General features: G+C 37.5%; 3 protein-coding genes across 5 annotated transcripts; all 3 read left to right on the plus strand.

The window, feature by feature from the left end:
• Positions 1-332: 332 nt before the first annotated feature.
• apoa2 (apolipoprotein A-II) lies at positions 333-1,857 on the plus strand. Of its 2 annotated transcripts, XM_032559132.1 has the most exons (5): positions 333-369; positions 458-631; positions 714-758; positions 988-1,198; positions 1,383-1,857. In XM_032559132.1, the coding sequence occupies exons 1-5, from the start codon at positions 348-350 to the stop codon at positions 1,537-1,539; spliced, it is 609 nt and encodes a 202-aa protein (XP_032415023.1). In that variant the 5' UTR covers positions 333-347; the 3' UTR covers positions 1,540-1,857. The 2 variants fall into 2 exon arrangements, with proteins under 2 accessions (XP_032415023.1, XP_032415024.1); XM_032559133.1 differs by lacking the exon at positions 333-369 and having other exon boundaries at positions 426-558.
• Positions 1,858-6,484: 4,627 nt separating this feature from the next.
• On the plus strand, positions 6,485-8,335 carry apoc2 (apolipoprotein C-II). 2 transcript variants are annotated; one of them, XM_032556060.1, is made up of 5 exons: positions 6,485-6,568; positions 6,844-6,904; positions 7,605-7,761; positions 7,849-7,953; positions 8,101-8,335. In XM_032556060.1, exons 2-4 carry the CDS (start codon positions 6,856-6,858, stop codon positions 7,931-7,933), a joined length of 291 nt encoding a protein of 96 aa, XP_032411951.1. In that variant the 5' UTR covers positions 6,485-6,568; positions 6,844-6,855; the 3' UTR covers positions 7,934-7,953; positions 8,101-8,335. The 2 variants fall into 2 exon arrangements, with proteins under 2 accessions (XP_032411951.1, XP_032411944.1); XM_032556053.1 differs by having other exon boundaries at positions 6,487-6,568; positions 7,849-8,335.
• A 3,317-nt stretch (positions 8,336-11,652) lies between these two features.
• LOC116716855 (trypsinogen-like protein 3) lies at positions 11,653-13,889 on the plus strand. The gene is made up of 5 exons (XM_032557783.1): positions 11,653-11,743; positions 11,830-11,971; positions 12,255-12,508; positions 13,294-13,427; positions 13,558-13,889. Exons 1-5 carry the CDS (start codon positions 11,704-11,706, stop codon positions 13,741-13,743), a joined length of 756 nt encoding a protein of 251 aa, XP_032413674.1. The 5' UTR covers positions 11,653-11,703; the 3' UTR covers positions 13,744-13,889.
• The last annotated feature ends 6,597 nt before the right edge of the window (positions 13,890-20,486 follow it).

Consider the following 20,486-nt stretch of genomic DNA (forward strand, 5'->3'; position numbering starts at 1 on the left):
CTTCCAAGCTGTTTGTTTTAAATTAACAGGTTCAAAGGTGAGGTCTTGGGGTTCAACACAATTTGTCCAGACAGGTCAGGAATGACAGACCACTTTTACTCCAATCTTACCGAACCGACAGACTTGCTGACTGGAAAATGCTGATCTAATCAGCATTATCTTCTTTCACTGAAGGTAATGGGCCAATTTAAAGATTTCTGCTTGTTTTTTTCAACAAAGCACCGTCTTTTTTCTAAAGACACAATTTCTTCAATATCAGCAGCGCTCCCTTTGCATCTTACCATCTGAATGCAGATAAACCTACATCTCAGAAACATTGCACAACCACAATTCCAGATGCACCCCGGATGGCCATGTACACTGGACTTTGTAGGTGGATGCCTTTGAGTGTGTGTGTGTGTTTGCGTGAGCGGATACAAGTGTGTGTGTAATATCACCAGATGACGTTTGTTTGCAGTCCCCCCTATATCATCTCGTCCAGATGTGTGCTGGGGTTTACAGACAACTCGCCTCCAGAGAAGACTGTCACGTCTTGGATCTGTACATCCAGCAACCACAGTAGGTGCTCAGCTCTTGTTAACGAGCATAACTCTCACTTCTTTGAAGCATATTTCACTTTTGCCCAAAAGAAGTGAGCAAAACTTTTCAGAAAATATATTTGTATCTTTCTATTTGTTTAAAGCTTTGTTTTCCTTTTGTCTCTCTCGTTTCAGAGATGAACACAAAATTGATCCTCGCACTTGTCTTCGCTCTTCAGGGTAAGGCAACATGCAAACTACATCTGAATAATTATGCATGAAGTAGATGAAAAGTAAAACCTAATGATCAAAGAACTACAGATGTTGCCTGATATTGCCGTAGCATGCTGAAAACGTTGCTTTGCAAGATTTATACACAGAAACATTGAAACGTTTCTTTGAAAAATTTGGGATTTACTTCTTTTATTCATTGTCAAATCATAGTTCAACTCTTTTTGCTTTATTTTAGTCTCCATGAGCCTGAGTGAGGTTCCTGCACCAAGCCAGGAACTTGTCGACAAGTATGAGAACATGAAAGCTACTTTCTACAGGAGACTGGTCAATGCTTATGGCAAGCTGCATGGTGCCGTTGGAGAGACTGACCAGGCACAGACCACCAGGGAGTTCATCGAGTCTCTGAGAGGCAAGCCTGAACTGCAAGCAATTGCCAAAGTTGCAAGGTCAGTGGTCTCTAAGAGTTTCCATTTGAAGAAGGCATTGATGTTGAATTGTTCTTGTGCTTAGTTCAACCATTATTCCTTGTTAAAAATCAGAAGCGTCTGTCAATTTTTGCTGACAACAGCAAATAAAGGTTTTTCTATGTGACATGTTTCAAAAAGTACACTTTTTTTTATCTTCCTGCAGTGGTCTGGGCGCAGAAGCAGCTCCAGTGGTGGACAGGGCTCGCGCATCTCTGCTCGGTTTGTACGAACAATACCTGCGTCCCCATGTTGGAAACAGCTTGAGCGAAGCCATCGACCAGATCAAGGTCTACCTGGATCAATACATGCCCGCTGAGTAAAACAATAACAATAATAATAATTCAAAAAGAACCAGCTAAAGCGGAAGTGCGTGTCAGATGCCTGTAATAGATGATAGCTGATAGAATTCCACCGGTTTAGCCAGAGAGGAGCAATACTCAATGCAAACACGATTCTTTTGCCTGTTTTTGAATCAATGTCTTTGCCAGATCATGCAGAGTTACAAGCATGGCAAACATGTCACCATGTGCGCAAGTTCTGCATGTATAGTACTATATGTTTGATACACTAACAGTGTCTGTGTGACTGTGTACGTATGTGTGTGCGTGTTCAATAAAAACGTACTGAAAACTATGAAACGTGTCCAGAAATCCCTTCATTAAAGAATCACTTGAACAGAAACAATGATGCAGATTTATTTTGTTACATTCACTTCCTAAAGATAATCTAAAGTCATGTTGCATTATGACAATACTTATCAGTCCTCACTTCAGTTTAGCCAATTAATTCCTATTTTACAAAAATGAGTATCTTTTCTTGTATTTTAAATGTAAGCATGATATATTAATTGTTAGCTAGATGACACTCCAGGAAAAAAATTTACAGGTTTATTTTGCGCACAGAACATTTGAGCCTCCAATGTATAAGATTGTATAAATATCACAAGTGACTGCTTAAAAGCTGCATGTGCTGATCCAGCACTTCAAATATCTTTTTGCATCTAGTGATGCATCTAACATTACAATGATAGCATATGGTGCAACAGCCTGGGGAGGGTTTGTGGCTTTTTACCTAATTTAGGACAAACAACAGATGGACACAGCTTTTAAATTGAAATGAAACAAGCAAAAAGTTCTTATTTTCCAATTACACAGCACACTTCACACAAAAAAACTAACAGCAGACAGGAAGGAACATGATGCAGGTTTATAGTGACAGCACAAGTATGCAGCTTAATGTTTCTCCTCAGCAGGACTGGATCATACCCAGAGCTTCGCTGACATTTTGAACCCTGCAGCTGGACACAAACTGCCCTGAGCGACATGACATGTGAGTCTGAATCACATGATCGGCTGCATTGTTTGCTCAGACTTCAATCAACATGTAGGTGTTACAGAGAGAAGGACTCAACTGTTAACTTCAGCTTGTAGAATACGTTACAAAATTATTATGAGCCATTGAGCTTGTTAACAATAAGTCACAATTTCACCTTAAACTTAGTAAAACTGTATTCATAGTGAAAACACACATTCCTTTGTTGAAAATGCTCTTTATCTTAAGCTCAACCCACTTTGTGTTTATGTATTTTTATGATGGACTAAAACATACATGATTGTGGAAAGAAGATTATACATGTTTTCAATTCTTTATTTTTTTAAAAATTCAAACCTAAAAAGAGTAGTACAAATTTATATTCAGCACATTTTCACTTTTTAACCGCCTAAATGATATCCTGAACAAGCAACTGCCATCAGAGGTCACATAATTAGTCAAAAGTTACCCATGTATGATACAATCACAGTATAGCTGTTTTGTGTAGAACTCAGAGAATGAATGAATTAATGAACAAGCGGCATCACGAACACCAAGCAAAACAGCAGACAGGTTGAGGATAAAGTCAAGGAAGTGGTGACAGACTGGCTAGATTATTGAAGAAAAGCTAAAAAAACGTCCTCCATAATTTTCTGCTATCCATGTAGGGGGCATTGCCTGTGGTAGGAGGTGTTTGGGTGAGTAGTGTAACACACCGTGAATATTAAACGTATGCTCCACCTTTTGTTGTGATCTATCTAAATTCCAAAAAATACACACAGAATTTCTACTCTTGAGGTTGTAAATCAATTAATCACAGTGGAGTCTGAGACGCCTGTCAGAACGATGTGAATACTTTTGAAAGTGCCAGTTTAAGGAGACAGAAATGTGTAAAATATCAGCTGTGACCCAATGTTTTAGATGCAGTCAGCTGGGTCAGACCTGACAAGAATATCATTCAGCAGATAAGGCATTCACAGACAGGCATAAACAGAGTATGATTCTCTTCAAAACATTGTTTATATTGATAATAAAGTGCGTCAATGGAGTATCTCTTTGAGACAAGGACCAATTAAGTCATATTAAATTGTATCTAACGCATCAGTGACGTAAGTATTCAGGACAGGAAAACAACTGTATCTGACCCACCATTGTAATCTGGTTGACACGTCATTGTTCTGTATAAAACTGAGTTTGAGTTTCAATGTATTGCCTTTCCCTGCCTGGGACTGATCCTTGTGTTGAGCTTGTGTTAGCTGCCTTTATCTCTTGAAATGAAGAGAAGAATTCAGCTGACTCATATCTCCCTTAATTAAACAAATGTTTACGTTTTCTTAACACTGTCTTCTGTTTTAAAGGAGGTTATTTCTATGCATACAGTTGTGGCCATGGCAGACAAACTTTAGTATTTTAATATTTTTGAAACATTTTTGTTAGATATTTCTATGATATAATAAATTTCAATAAAAAAAAAAACACTTCAAAGTGTTTTACTGAGAAACAAATTGTACATTAATGTTTTACAGTAACTTGATGTGAGTAGGGATGAGAATCGAAAACCAGGTGTCAGTAGAGAGAAGGATGTTTCTGATGTTGGTTGCAGTAATGTCATATATTTGTGTGATGACTTATTGCACACGCATTTTGATTTAGAAAATATTCGAAATGGCGGCATAATAGAAGCGCTCCAAAGTATAATTACATTTTACCAAAAGAGGATACAGGGGCCGGCTGCAACATGTGTAGTTTTAACACAATAAAAGCATGAAATACCTCCAACAGTTGAACACACATTATGCAACTGATTTGTTCAAAAGTAAAGTGTTTGAAATGTTGCTTAGCGACGGCGGAGACTCTTGATGATGGGAGCTACCAGCACAGCGTCTCCTGCTATGCGTGTTCCTGGCAACGTTAAGCTCATCCACATCCTGATTATTGTATTAACATCAGCATCATACTGTGTGAATAATATCCAAATAACAAACTGCTTTTTATTTCCAAAATACCATTTTTATCTGAGAAACAGGCCTCATGTGAATGCATATTCTTATTTATTTAATATGACTAAATTTTTCTGACCATGCACCAAAAACTGAAATGTTTTAATATCTGAGTCACTGATGGTAAGATATTACAAACTTCAATGTGTTTCATAAGGATTTTATTTGACAAGCCAGCTCAAAGTAGCACATAATTCTGAAATGAAAGGCACTAAATATAGGTCTTAATTGTTATTTTCTTTAGCAAAAAAAAATTAGGTATCGCATGGCTTTGCATGCAGGCTCCTGAAGTTAAAATTTCATTCATTTGTGGCTTGTACATACCAGCTGTTCAGATCTATAAATTCTAATTTTTACAAATTCTTCTTTGCAAAATACTTAAAGCCTAGTCAAAACTGTATGTGTGCCGTGGAGCTTTGCCATCATTTGCAACCTGCAACAGTTTGTTTTCCAGTATTGACCCAGCCTGATCATTTTTTCCATCAATTCTGACTCAGCTTCTAAACTACTAAAATCTTATTTTGTAAGAATGTTAAATCCTGTATTTCTCTTCTTACAAATCCTTAAAAAATGGTTAAGGTCTTGTACTAAAAAGGAAAACCAGATTTAATTACATTTGTTGTCTTATCACATACGTTGCTACATACGTAGTTTGATGGTATCGCTGAGATGTATTTTTTCAGACATGGTTGGATTGTTGTTCTGCAAACTCCATGAACTGAGATTAAAAAAAAGATTGTGGTAATAATTTAGCAATAGCTAGTATTAGTACATATTAACCAGATTCAAAATATTTACAGTCAATATATGACCACAGCTTAAAGGTCGGCAGAGGAAAAAACAATCAAAAGTAAACAATGGCAATGAATGTGTTCTCTGTAATAAAAAAAATACACGTTCTTACTGTTTATTTAAAATAAAATGAATGTGTAAAATGTGAATAAAAATAATAAATTGGGAATGTAATGTATTTGCTTTTCTGACATTTTTATTTTTGAATCTTAAAAAGAATGACAAGATGGCTTAAGGTTCTTCGAATGGCACTCAAATGTTCTCAGACTTATGTGTAAAAAAAAAAGCTTAATTTCAACATAAGCATAAAAAATTTACTATACAGAGGCTTGAACTTTTGTGTGATAAACACCAAATATTTGATCATAGTTCATAAATGAGTAGATTTTTTCCCTATTTTTTCTCCCCGAGACTTTTGGGAGAATGTTTTCTAGACTGTTGATACAAACCTGGAATGTTTTGAAGATGAGCATCATGTTAAATCAGGCATTAAAACTAACAGAGCCTTTTAGGAAAAACTACATCAAAATATCAGTCAATCATATGGCAACAGGGGCAGAGGTTCTGCTTCAGGACATGGGTGTCTTGCTATAACTGATATAAACATGAATTCTATGAAGCAGAAAATCCTTAAGGATCATGTCTCTGCATTAGTTCATGCAAACTTCACCTGCAGGAAAAAGATCAGAAACACATTAAGGTGGCGTTGTCAAAAAGTTTTTTTCTAGTGTGAGCTGTGGGGACTAACAACCTGACTCAGGACTGATGACGTGTTAAACACACTGTCGACTTAGGACCAGTTTAATAGTACATAGGACTGAACACATCATTCCTGTTATGCAAGTAACAATGAACCTTCCTATAGACATGTGAGTGGCAGAAGCTCCTGACCTAATCAATAAGAAGGATTATTGACTGAGGCTGATCTCAGTTTGAGTCTACATGAACAGATTCAGCAGAATAAAATATCCTCGCAGCTACGCATTACATCCACCTGACTGTAATGGTCTAGTCAAGGCGTTTACAGTCGTTTTTATGTAATCACAATCTCCTCTTATATGAAAATGCAATGACACACTTCACCAGGACAACGCATATCAGAAAACAATTCTGGGTTATCTCCCCGGTGGAGTGCACTTTGGCTCTGAGAGCAACAAGTCAACACATTTACACTCCTATATAAACAGCTCAGGCCAGCGGTGCCTCCGACTTTGTTTTCTTTTTCTCATTTCTGCACAGGAAAACAGTGAGTACTGAACATTTTGCCACATTTCTGGGAAAAAAATTACATTGTGGTAGACCGGTTAGTGCGCATTTATTTGAGTTTGGCTTGTATTTCAGAATATTCAAATAGGAACATATTTTATTTCTTAGTTAGAAGATGGAAAACAGTCAACATGTACTGTTACTGTATTATTGAAGCGTCAGAAGCATGAGTGGGGAAATCTTTGATAATGTCTCACCCTAGTGGATGAAGAGGTGTAAGGTTTCAGTTTGTGTTTGCTGTCTCTCTGTTCACAGATCCAAAGCACCATGAATAAACTGCTGGTCGTTACTGTGCTGGTTGCACTTCTTGCTATCAGTAAGTGTATTTTTACCCATATTAAAACATGGGTTGAAAATGATTTTAGTAGACCAAAGAAAACAATGTATATTAATCCACTGATAAAGTTGAAAAACTAAGTTGTGTTTCTGTGTTCCTGTGTTTTGCTTTGAAGTTTGTTTGTGTAAATGTAGAATAGAATAAACAAGTAAGCATTGATTAGAAATTACAAGGTTGAATAATTTACATTAAAATATTCCAATTTTTATTGGAATTAAAGTAAATGTACATTAAAAAATATTTTTAAAAATTGAGCTACAAATTTTAGTTTGGCAAAAAGAAGAAGGAAAATTGTGTTAATGTTTTTTAGCATAATTCCTTGTATCATTTTCCATTCTCATTGCATTTTTTACAGTGTCACCCAGCTAGAATAAACCTGGTGAAAAAGCATAATGTGGCTTTGAAAATCATTGGAACTTATTCCACATTTTGTCTTGTAACAATCACCAACTTGTACTGAGATATCATTGTGAAGAGGGTTGAATGCAAATGTATATTTTCAGCAATGTTCTAACTTGTGTTGGTCTATCCCATACAATTCTGACAAAATACACAAACATATGTAAATGTAATGTGACAAAATGTCACATTACAATGTGACTAGGACTAGGAATACTTCAGCAAGGCTAATGAAAATTGTTTCGAAAGTCAAAACCAGTTCGGACCACTTCTCTTGCAGGTGCTGATAGCTTTCGTTTGAGAAGGCAAGTGGAGGAGGAAGAGGGAACGCTGACCAAGATCTCAGGCGCTGTCAAGTCCTACTACAACAGCGCCGTGGACACCGTCAATGGATATGTGGACAACATCAAAGGCCTGAAACTCCAGGAGAAAGCAAAGTAAGAGTGTGTCAGTAGCTTCATTGATAAAGCCTGAGCAGAGGCCCGAATTCAAAAACCAAATTGTTCCGTTTGTTTTGTCTTTAGGAATCTTTACACCGAAACCAGTACAGTTGTGAGCACCTACGCCGGCATATTCCAAGACCAGCTTTACCATTTTTTCCACCACTAGGACAAGAAAGTACAAAATAAGTAAAAAAAAAAAAAACTTTTTCAAGAGCATCGCACTGCTCATCCTGCACATGAAAATGTCTACACACCATTTGACACATTAACGTTTGGTACTCATCACCAAACGGAGCCTCACAACTGAAATAGTGGACAATGTGCTTTTTATAGTGCTTTTTTAAACCACTGAACTGATGACAACACATATTGGAGACATCCTGACTACACAACCTGCCTAGAGGAAATGGATGGCCAAATGTGGTGAGCACATGGGGCACTCAATGACCTGCAGATAATCTCATGTCCACCTAGATGTATTGTATTCCCTCTTAATTTACTTAAATCAGCCATTTCACCCCTCGATGAGTGTAATGTTTGTGTCATATCTTGAAATAAAGTATTTATACAAAAAAGGCATCTGCAGTTTATTTACAGGAACACCCAGTCATGTTTTTACACTCTTTACGCCTGTTTGTGTCTCCTTTTACCTCACAACGTCCCACGTTTCTGTGTTGATTAACTTGCAGTCACAAACAAGTCTTTTCTGGGCTCGGGCAGAATCAGAACACAAGTTTCTGCTCCAATTAATAATGAATGAAAAGATAAGTCAAATATGAATGCAGTGAAACTAACACAGATGACTCAACAACAGACTATGTAGGCTGTTTCATCTGTGCAGAAGACTATTGACGCAAGATGGTTTTGATTTTTAAAGATGCCTAAATCTGCAAGACACAACCGCTTCTGAGGCAACAGCACAACAAAAAAGCAAATGAGAGAACAAAAAGATTATTGATGCAATTTTTAAATACCAAAAAGTTTTACTGATTGAGTTTTAGATGTGTATGGTGTTTTTTTGTAGGCCTTTCTGTATTTTGGATAGAAATCTATATTTTAATTTTCACACTTTAGTAAACAATAGACAGGTTCAATCTAATATGATGTCAATATTTCCATTTGTCTATGAAAATATCATCTTCTTTGGATTCTGTCTTTTGGGAAACAATAGGGAATAGTACATTCTTTTACAATTCCAGAAGTTTCAGGTTTTGCTTTTTTAATGAGACCTTGAAAAAGTAGTTTGATTATTTATTTATTCATGCTGTTTTATTTTATTTGTTTGTTCTTATTGTAAGCCCTGGAGGACTTATGTCCTCCTGGATATATGTTTATATATTTTATTTGATTTGCTATGTTTATTCTATATTTACATTACACATTTTTTTGTTGTTAAATTTGTTCCTTTTTTACCAACTGACTGTGTGAATATGAAATATTTATTTATTTATTTATTCAGTATTTTATGATGCGATACAGATAATTTCATACACAAATCCCTCCACCACATTAAGGTGATGATTCAATGGAGGAGACTCTCCACACAAATGAATGTGTTTCAGAAACGCAGCCTTAAATTTCAGATTCTTGAATCGCCTCTGCTTTGTCTCAGTCATTTCTGTGTTCATTCATTCATTTTCTATACCTGCTATGTGCCTGTCAGGTTTGTTTGCTTTTTTGTGCATCCTAGCCCTTTTAAATTTCATTTATTTACACTTCGTTTTATTCATTGTATTATTCTTTGGCATTTTAATATATTTTTTCGCTTAAATTTCTTGCATTCAGACCCTGACCTCTTTTAGACAAATGTTTTGTCCCGTGTTACCTTTAATTGAATATATTGTATTTCATATTAATTTATCCTTCCATCCACCCTTGCAGGCAGCAAGGATGGGGATCTAGGGTTCTCTCATCAGTTCAACATTCGGCTGAAAAAGCAGAGGCTGCACGGGGCAAAACAGAACCTCCTAGAACAAGCAACCTTGCATACACACACTTAAGGGCACTTCAAAGTGACCACTTAACCTAGCACATTTGTTTTTGCACATTGGGAGGAAGACAAAGCACCCAGTGAGAACCCACTCGTGCACCGAAAATATAAAAACTCTTGCAGAAAGATGTTGGAAAGGATTTAAACTCAGGGCCATCTTTCTGCAAGGCAACAATGCTAAAACCTCCAATTATTCAATGGGGCCGGGGCAAAAGCAGACAGCTGTTTTTGCCCTTGTGTGGTTGTATTGTGCCCCATTGTGGCACAGAAGAATATAACACTTCATTATTATTATTTAAATCATGGGCTTTATTTGAGCTCCAATGAAATGGAACACATCGATCTGAAACACATATTTAACAGTTCATTAAAAACGGTTCTCATTTTAATTCTATTTGTGTCGCAGCTGTCAAATAAGTTATAAAAAAAATCTTATTTTATTTAAAAAAACACACATTTATTCTTGCACAATCAGAAGTCCATCAAGAAGGTTTAAATAAACTTTGAGTCTCTTACTTTCTGCATTATTTGAAGATACAACCTCGGCCCAGGGCTGTTGAGGTAATAAACACTGACCCGACTTTTACAGAAGGCACACACACAGATAACCTCCTACACAGTGATGCTTCCCTTCATTGATTTGTTTAATTGCCTCAAGGAAGAGAGAATAGGAACGATAAGTTGACTTCTGGAAACAGGGTTTTGTAATCTCTGTTTTTGCCTTTGGGATAGCAGCCACCAACATTTAGAACAACCTGTCTCTCTTTACTCAAGCAGATCACACTCTTAATCGCTTTAAATCATTCATAAATGTTATTATTTTTGCATCTCAGAATTTCATTCAGACACGGGCAACATATTATGACTATTAACATGGTGAAATATTAACTTTAGAAAAGAGACATATCAATTTTGGCATTGCCCTTGTGTATATATTATGTAATAATATTATGTAATATTATTACTTCATGGAGTTGCACAAAACCTTTGTTCATTTACCTAGCACACTAATGTTGGGATAAAGGAACCATAAAAAAGTGAGAATAGTCTGTACTCATCTTTATGCAATCCAAAAATACATTAGCTCACAAACTGATCAGAAACAGCACTGGTGACTGGCTAAATGATCTGCTCTATCTCCTACACAGCATCCTTCACATTGGTTCGCACAATAGATGTATCTTCCCTTGTAATATTATTTCACAATAAAATGTGTTACTCTCAAAGTAATATTGAAGTAATTTTACAAACACTAAGTCAAAACTAAGTAATTTCTACTTTTTTTTATCCCATAAACACATACTATTAAAAATGTACCAAAATACAAACAAGCTTATCTTTGACTTTATTCAAAAAGGAACAATATTTAATAAATATAGAAAACAAAATTTAACATATTGTGCCAGATTACAAAGCTTTCAGCAATTCACATTTACATTCCCTGCTTCTGTCTCCTTGAGTTTTGGCATAACCTTTGTATGTCTGCAGTGGTTTGTTTAACACTGAATGGTGAAACAAGGTCAGCTCGTTTTGTGTTATCATCCTCTCACCAATCCTCTCACAAGATACACTATATCTTTTTGCTATCATATGGATTTTAAACAGACACCTGCAAACCCACACCTGGAGCTAATATCTGTCCATGTTTCCAGTTCAGGTGTGAACAGTTTCCATCAAATCAGAGGTGGCCTGGGTCACTTGTTATAGGGGAAGAACAAAGTCTTCCCTTTAGATAAAGGAGATTGTCAAATCTCTTTACGGGAAACGAGATGTGTTGCTTAATAAAGGTGTTGGATATTACTCTGAAAAGATACAAGACTGACAGGGAAATTACGCAGAATTTTTATAAGAGAACCGGCTCCTCCCTCTGTGCTATAAAGTTCTCACAAATAAATTGATTTGTTGTAGGCTTTGTCTCTCCATCGGAAGAAACCCAGAGAAACACAATGTATCTTCTCCTCCTGGCTGCTACCTTTGTGCTTTCAGGTAAACCTTTACAGGATGCTATAGAAAAATGCTAAGATTTTAACCAATATTTATAGCTTCCTCTTGCTGTCATTGGTGGTTTGTAGGAGCCTACCCCCTGGAAGATGTGAGAGAGTGCGAGCCTCACTCAAGGCCCTGGCATGTGAGGCTGCATGGTGGAGGAGTGTCATGCAGCGGAGCGCTCATTGACCAATGGTGGATAGTGACTTCATTTGCGTGTGCACCTATGTAAGTGTCAGCAAGTAATGGCAACAAAACAAAAAGCTGTTTAAAAATAAATATTGCATGGCTTTCGTTGTGAAGAATAGGGAGATATAGTTTCAGTCACTAGGGTAGTCAGACCCAGAAAAGCTCAAACTGATTGTTTGGAAATCTCAGTTGGGTTCCAGCTTAATTGTAGACCATTATTCAACCTCTTGTTCATGTCTGACAAAGACATACTGTTTCTCTCTTATTGTCCTTTTTCTGTCTGAGTTTGATAAATTATACGCCTCTCCTTGGTTCTTTGCAGATCCTATCAGACTGTTGCTTCTCTTGGGGAAAATGACTTAAGTGTGGAGGAAGGCACAGAGCAGCACATCTTAGTTTCTGACGTGATCCAACACAGCCCCTACCGCTCGCCTCTCCACAGCCTCACCATGGTGCGTCTGTCTGCGCCGGCCAGGTTCAACCAGTTTGTCAAACAAATCCCACTACCAACCCGCTGCCCACAGACCGGAGAGATCTGCTCCATCAGCGGCTGGGGCTCCACAGAACCAAACCAGTGTAAGTGGATTTAAAGGCGGTCATGTTGATTTTGATCTGAATTTCTTAGCATTTAGGGAGCACAGCATCAAATGTAGCATTGAGAAACTAACTTTGTTATGTAGAAGAGAAAAAAGGAAAGATAGAATCCAGGTTTCGGAAACACCATAAATTTGGTGTTTAGTTTCTTATACCAGACCTACAATGATAAAACAGAAATACAGAGTACCTACTTTGTTGCCCAACAATAAGTTTATATTTTCAGAACCTGCTTCAGTTTCTGCTCTGGGATTATCATCTCTGTTCTTCTCTCAGATAGGGGGAACATCAGTTCTCCAGAGGTTTACTTGGGGCCTGAAAGGCTGTGGACTTTGGTTCAATTTGTTGGTATCTAATTTTGAATGGCTAAAATTCAAACTCAGGATATACAAAAGTTTTTAATCGGGAGCTCATTTTTATTCTGGTCACTTGAGTCTCCAAAGAGGAAAGAATGTTTTTATTAATCATTTCCATTTTTAATCAGTTTCTAATTACCTGCCAGAGCACCCAGTCAGTGATCAGAACTAATTAAAAGAGGTAGACTCTGAACACAGGATTTGCTGGAGGATTAGATCTTCATGCTCCATATAATCTGTTAAACCGTGTAGAATGAAAGATTGTTTTGTTAAATAACTGCATTGGGTAGCAATTTGACAAGCAATGGAACACAGATTGTAAACTATTTAAAACAAAGATAAGATACCTGTGTGAAATGAAGTAAACAGTTTAAAATAAGTAACAACTTCCCTTCCCTCTCCTTAAATCAGATGACCCCTCTCCGCACCTGAAGTGTCTTACTGTGCCTGTTGTGGATGACATGACTTGTTTGAATACCTTCCCTTCATATCTGTACTGGGGTGTCATGGTCTGCGCCGGTCAAGCAAACACAGATAACTGCCTGGTGAGCATCAACACGAAGCAGAGATACTGATGCTGATTGTTTCTGATCCCGTCCACCCCACGCTCTCCAGAGCTGTCTTCCATCACATAACCTTCAGTTTTAACAAAGCGTTATGTTGTGTCTTTTTCAGACTGGTCGCAGCAATGTGATGGTGTGTGCCGGTAAACTGCAGGGTTTGACGTGGTTCAATCATGGCTGCGAGGATCCAGCTCACCCCACAGTTTACACCAAGATGTGTGAATACACCAACTGGATTAAAGAAATGATGGCCATGTATTCTCCCGAGGCTACAACTGCTTTCCCCTGGACAACATAACGCAGCATTGGCACGCACATCTGCATTTAATATGAGGAGACTATGCTTTTTTAAAAGATCGCTCCTCACAACTGAATATATTTCCTTGCTATGTGGTTTGTTGAGGTTTAATGAGGTTCTCTGTAAATAAAAGACACTTAAATGTTTTCTGTTGTTTTGATTTTATCCATTTTGTTTTACCACTTTTGGCTGCTTCCTACAAAGGTTTCAAAGACTTTTGTTTAGCCTCACAAACTGAACACCAACAAGTTAGGTAACTCTGAGCTTAATATGACAAATAACAACCAAATTGACCACAATTCCCAAAGCATGATGCTGCCTCTGCCTTGTTTTCTTTGCATAGTGTATCCCAGTGTTGCATGTTCTCCAGGGAAGAAATGCTCACAGTCAAATCTGCCTTTTTAAGTGATGGAAAACAAGATTCATCTGACAAGGCTACATTCTTTCAGTTCACTGAGGTCTAGTTCTGATACTAAAGCTTTAATTGTTGGTGTTTCCAGAACTGGACAGGGTCAGAATGGGGAACCTGGCTGCTCTTTGGCTATATCCAGCCAAAGAGCTGCATTTTGACACCTTTCATATCAGAAGAAGAACTAACTTTCTCTGCAGTTTGAGTAATAGTGGCGGATCTATTGAATTTCACTCCCAACATGCATAGGTGAACCGTGGCCATCTCACCACTGCTTCTTCCTTGGACCACTTTTAATAATGCTACAGCTGCTCTGACCCAGTGGTCTAGTTATCACACTCTGGCCCTTGTAAAGCTCTCTTATTTTGGACAATGTTCCACTGGGAAAACTTGAGTAATGCCATCCAGGTGTATGTTATTGTGAACTATAACACCTAAAAAGGAGAATGGTTAATGATCGTGTACAACCTTTCTAGATGGTTTTGGCCTCTTCTAGAAGAATAATGAGCCCTGCTAAAAAGAAAATAATGTTTTGGGAATTGTTTGAAGAGCACCACCATGAGCTTAATGTGTTGGTTTGGCCTCCAAATTCCCAGGGTTTCAGTCTAAATGTGCATCTTTGGAATGTGCTAGACACACAAAGGATACATATTGCAAATAATTGAAAGATCTGCTGCTAATATCTTACTGCCAGACACCAAAAACCATCTTACTTCCACTATTAGGCTTTCACAATACAGAAAATAATACAACTTTAAAGAAAAATGAAGGATAAATTTTATTCTATGGTATGTTGATAATTGTGGAAAAAGCACTGACTTCAATGTAATGGCAAGAAAAAAGTTCTAACTGGCACGTTCAATATCATTCTACTGTGGAAATTTAAATTATTCACTAAAAAGATCTCTGGCATTGTGGAATCAATACCTCAAAGGGTCTGGACTGTTTTAGCAGCAAAAGCAGGGAAATTATAGTAATAGGTAGTTGGTAATGTTGTTATTTTTATCATAAGAGGCCAAAAAAAAATTCTTGAGAAAAAGCAGTGCAGCAAGAAATTAACTGGACTAATTTAACTCTTGCCAAATCATACTGACCATTCAAAGTATTTCACACTAGAGCCACATTCATCCATTTGCACTCACAAACAAGCATACATTTAAATAGTAACACAAAGATGAAAAGGCAACTTGGGGTGAGATGCCTTGTCCATGGGCACAAACACATGTGATAAGGAGAAGCTGGAATAAAACCTGCAACCTTCCAATTGCAAGAAAACCACTCTGCACATTGAGCCACAGTCGCTCCAATTGTTTAAAGTTTATCCTTCTAGTGGCTGAAAGGGATAAAATAAAAGATAACTATGCAGGAGATATTATAGGGCTTTCTAATAGATTGCTGGATGTCATTGTATCTGATAAAGTGTCTCAAATGTAATTTCTATCTTTCACAGTGGATTGCGCCTGGAAATTTTTCTGCCAAGGCTTGAAAATGCTGCAATAATAAAAGGTACAACTAGAGGGCGGTAACGCCTAATGATTCAGGCACAGCGAGTTGAGAGAAAGAGTGAACAGGTGATGGAAATTCTACATTTTTAAGGTTTTTCTGTGAAGTCTACAAACACGCCCAGCCATTTGCGAAAGAATGTTACAGCCATAAACACATGGATGTGATCTAATGTTACCAAGAAACAAAGAACCCCGGGGAACACATGGGGTAAGTCAGTTTGACATGCAAACACACCAATAGACACATACATGCAAAGTGAATGGCAGCTGTGTCCATAATCACCCAAAACAGAGGGACAACTCTGCCATCTGCTTTCAGCATTTCTCTCCTGATCCCCGCCACCCCCCCTTTTCCTGTTTTTGCACCTCAGTGGGAGAAAGAAAGCAAACTGAGGGGTAAGTAGGATGTCACTTCAGAAATCAGTGTGGTATTAATTGGTGTGATAGTTTAAAGCACTTTTGTGTTTCTTTTTTTCTATCAATTTGAAATATCACATTTCATAATTAAAATATTCAACTGAATGCTATTGCTAATATATTATTAATTGATAACTTTTATTAGCATCATAAGATAATCATTCCCTTAAACAATAAACCAAAAAGCACTGGTCGGAAATCTGAAAGGACTTTTTAACTAATAACTGTAGTAATCCTTGATAAACTTTATCTCTGACCTTTCGGTTGTGTTTCCAAAACGGGGTTGTGACTTGTAAGACGGCTCAGGCTAGTGAGGGTTGCAGTGCATGAGAGGTTGTTCTGGCTTCTCTTCTGACCTCCTGGAAAAGTTTTGTACTTATTATTATATAATAAGTGTGCCGGTCAACAAAATTGTTCCATATTTTCACCATTTGTTAACAAGGGTTCTAATTGTGGTTCTTCGTCCAAAGTGCATTCAGAGGTTCAACAGTCTGGTTAGGTTTTGTATTCACTTACGTTGATCTTGTCATTAAAATGTGTTTGAGCTGGAACATTAAAGTGTGACAAAAGCCAAAACAGAAAATCTGCATTCTTTGCCACAGCAAACTACGTCAACGAACAACTTAAAAACATTATCCACAAAAAAAATTAGGCAGAAAGTAATGAGCCCCTGTAGCTAGCTAAAACCACTCATTCTTTATGGAAGCCTTTGTCACAACTTTTTAGACGTTTTAACATTCTTCTCAACTAAAAATTAACTCATGGAGATCATAGATAAAAAGTCACTAAAAGTTAAACATTGAAATGGAGCCCGTAGGAATCATGAAAGCCCCATTCAGTCATTCAATTAATCCATTGAGGAGTCGACATTGACCTCTAGCAAATCTAAATGTGGGCCACAGTCATCTTCATGAACCTTGCTCAGTGTGTCTCAAATGCCTTACTGGTGTCAAAATGTCAATGACTTCCAAAATGAGATTCCTATTCTCAGTTGGTGGCCACTGACCAAAAGTATTAATACTGATGTCATTGAAACAACACATGGATGTTTCTTTTCCATTTTAGAACTTTAATTAAAAATGTGATTCAGTTTGTGCACGCATAATAATGTTTCTGGGTGACAAATCTTCCACTAATCTCTCTCAGTCTTGTTAGACTTAACATGTTGACCTCTACTAATGGTTAACTTTTGCTCTTTTCATTCCCTTTACACTCCCTTTAAAGAAACAAATTATAAATTGTAGCTAAGTTTCTAAAGGTCCTCCCAACCTCCTCCTCTGTCTTTTGGCAGCCATAACTCAGGCGTAAAAGCCTGGCTTACAGCGAAAACAAATATCACCCTCATTTGTCCAAACCTCCTTGGTGGAAATAAAACAACTGATGAATGAGGGAATTAAAGTGAATGATGACCCAAAGGAGGAAATATTTTTCTTAGGTTGTGACAGAGCTTATCAGTGGTGCATGGGTACAATTTCTGCAAAGCAAACGCAGGGCGTCTTCTTCCATTATTCCATCTCCCTTCATTGCTCCATTTCTCTGGCAAACTGTCACCATCACTCACTGACGGCTTACATTCCCAGCATTCCCATGGCACCTAGCTCACAAGTGGCAAACAAGTGCACAAACCAGGCAAAAGTGCACAAAGCAGATAGACTTTTTCACCAACATCCCTCCGTCAAATGTTTTCACTTCCCCAAAAACTGACAGGTCTTTCTCACACAGATGAAAATTAATAGGGTGAGCTGGCTTGCAGTACATTAGCTCAAGCTGATGCATGTTTGTAAGTGTGTGTTTCATTGCATTAGGCTCACTGAGAGTAGCACAGGCCAAGTCAATCATGCTGGATCTCTCCCTGTTGTCCCATTGAGACCTGCGGCTCATCAGGGGAGATAATTAGTCTGAAGAGCTTTAATGATACTTGCCTAATAGCTACGAGAGCACACTGAGAGGCAGCAGTGTGTATGTGCACACCGCCATGTGAGATGTGGAGAGAGCGCAGATGTGGGATGGGTCTCTGAAAGGTGGTGAGTAAGCGAATAAGTGATTAAAATCCCGGCTTGTAAATACATGCGTTTATGTGTGAATGTGCATGCATTCAGAGGGTGATAATATTCAAACTGATGAGATAATGAATGCTGGGGCTATCAAGCTCCAACCCACACATGTGCAGAAACACTCGGAAGAGTCTTGCAACTCCCTGGCTCCTTGTTAGCGGGGAGCTCTTCGTTTGTTGATGCCTCCTGCACAGAGTAACCTTGACACAAACCGAAGAAACATAGCAAGCGGGAGAGACAGAAAAATATCAAGGTTCAGGGGATTGGATTATCTATGCATATTGAAAATTGTTGCGAATATAAATGAGCATGTGCACTTTGCTAGAGACAAGCAGTTTAGTAAATACGGTTATAAAGCACACTGCAGTGCCTTGGCTCATTTTGGTTTCTGAGCCTGGAAACAAAAAAATAGTGGCATTTATGTATTCTCTCATTATTTTTAAGATGCTTTCCCAACATTCTAATTTCACAAAGTGGAATCCAATAAATAGTAAAATGTTTTCCATTTGGTACTATAATTTATTCAACAAAAATAATTTAAAAAAAGAAAAACAAATAAAATCATTCAGAGTGTAAATTTATAATTATCTCATATTCTCATGAAACTTTCCACATCATATAAAACTGAATCTTCTGAATTAAAAATGTTTATAAATAAATAAGCAAAGAGATCTTGGAGATGTTTCAAACAAGTCTAATATCAGTGTAGAAGAAAGTCACTAAATATCTCCTCAAATGTATCATGTTAAATAGGGATTCAGGCTGGATTTACAATAAGCCTTCATCTCGCATCAAGACCGTGGCTTGAAGAAACAGATAGCTCCATAACCTTCATTCTGAACAAAAATAATCCCCTCAAAGACTGCTAGACAGACCTTCTTACTAAAAATTAGGTAAAATTCATGTTTTTATAAAAGCATACTTTGCAATGACTAATTAGAGGCTGCAAAAAGCAACTAATTTTATTTCATTCGTGTATAGGTTTGTATATATGCAAACCTTTTTATATACATACAGTACAGACCAAAAGTTTGGACACACAGTTGTGTCCAAACTTTTGGTCTGTACTGTAAGTGAAGTGTCCTGTAAAATCAATTCATACATAGAGTTGCAACCTATCGGCAACCGTGTAGGTTGAACTTTTATGCACTTCCATAAAAATCAGTCAATATCCTCCTTTGCTCTGCCACAACAGAGGCTTGACTGAGACCAGGGGTGTCCAAACTTTTTGCAAAGAGGGCCAGATTTGATCAAGTGAAGATGCCCGGGGGCCAATAGTTTGTTCGGACATTTTTTAACTACAAAAGTTTCATGCAAATACACTCTGTTATAAAACTATTTTCATTGTCACAATTATCTTTATCTTTCAAATGACAAAAAAACCAAATATAAGCCACTCAGGCAGATGAGAACAACTCTAAAAACACAAATTCTGCAATTCTTTCATATCTGGAGAGTCAGATAACATTGAACAAACTGTATGAAATACCTTAAATTTACAGGAGTTTAAAAATATCTTTGCCTCAAGAACATTTTAAACAGGAGTTATAAGTAATGCAAAGTTGTCTGTTATTATTAAATCTTAAAACAAGTTAATTTTGCTCTTGTCATTTACAATATCTTTCAGAAAGTAATAGTTTGTGTCACATCTACAGGTTCATAACATCAACAGTAATAACCAAATCTTACTCAGGAGTTTAATTAAAATAAGTGCCATAAATCCAAGTGCATAAATGTTCTTTGGCTTTTCACTGCTGATAGTGACAGACGTTATCGTTCAAAATACTCAATTTCATGTCCTCAACTCTCTGTGCCACACTGTTACGTGCCAGGCAAACATTCGCAAATTCTTGCTTCTTCTCAGGGCAAAATGTTCTCCACCATTTTCATAACACAGTCTTTGATAAATGTATCTTCAGTAAAAGGTTTGCCATGTTTAGCTATTAACATGGCCACTTCGTAGCTTGCTTTGGTGGTATTTTCTTTTGACTCACAGGCCCGCGTGAAGAATCGCTGTTGTGATGCCAGTGCAGCTTGGAGCTGCTTCACTTTTTCAGCATGGTCACTTCCTGTTAGCTTGTTGTATGAGTTAGCATGTTTAGTCTGGTAGTGTCCCTTTACGTTGAAATCCTTAAACAAGGCAACCGTCTCACAAATTAGACAAGCACAATTGCCTTGATTTTCAGTGAAGAAGTATTATAATTCCCATCTCTCTTGAAAGCGGCGGCCCTCACTGTTAACTTGTTTTCTTTGCAGTGGCCATGGCAGAAATGAGTGGAGAGGGGTTCGCTGCACGAAGGCAGACTGATAGTATTAAAGTGGTGCTGCCACCATTTGGTGAAAGGAGGAATTACAGTT

The sequence above is a fragment of the Xiphophorus hellerii genome, chromosome 3 (genome assembly GCF_003331165.1).
Source record: "Xiphophorus hellerii strain 12219 chromosome 3, Xiphophorus_hellerii-4.1, whole genome shotgun sequence".
Taxonomy (NCBI): Eukaryota; Metazoa; Chordata; class Actinopteri; order Cyprinodontiformes; family Poeciliidae; genus Xiphophorus; species Xiphophorus hellerii.

Coding starts and splice junctions, on each gene's coding strand:
- LOC116716855 (XM_032557783.1), top strand. CDS start 11,704: ATGTATCTTCTCCTCCTGGCTGCTACCTTTGTGCTTTCAG. Junction 11,972..12,254: donor TCATTTGCGTGTGCACCTAT/GTAAGTGTCAGC, acceptor GGTTCTTTGCAG/ATCCTATCAGACTGTTGCTT. Junction 13,428..13,557: donor CAAACACAGATAACTGCCTG/GTGAGCATCAAC, acceptor TGTCTTTTTCAG/ACTGGTCGCAGCAATGTGAT.
- apoa2 (XM_032559132.1), top strand. CDS start 348: ATGGCCATGTACACTGGACTTT. Junction 759..987: donor ACTTGTCTTCGCTCTTCAGG/GTAAGGCAACAT, acceptor GCTTTATTTTAG/TCTCCATGAGCCTGAGTGAG. Junction 1,199..1,382: donor GCAATTGCCAAAGTTGCAAG/GTCAGTGGTCTC, acceptor ATCTTCCTGCAG/TGGTCTGGGCGCAGAAGCAG.
- apoc2 (XM_032556060.1), top strand. CDS start 6,856: ATGAATAAACTGCTGGTCGTTACTGTGCTGGTTGCACTTCTTGCTATC. Junction 6,905..7,604: donor GGTTGCACTTCTTGCTATCA/GTAAGTGTATTT, acceptor CTTCTCTTGCAG/GTGCTGATAGCTTTCGTTTG. Junction 7,762..7,848: donor AAACTCCAGGAGAAAGCAAA/GTAAGAGTGTGT, acceptor TTTTGTCTTTAG/GAATCTTTACACCGAAACCA.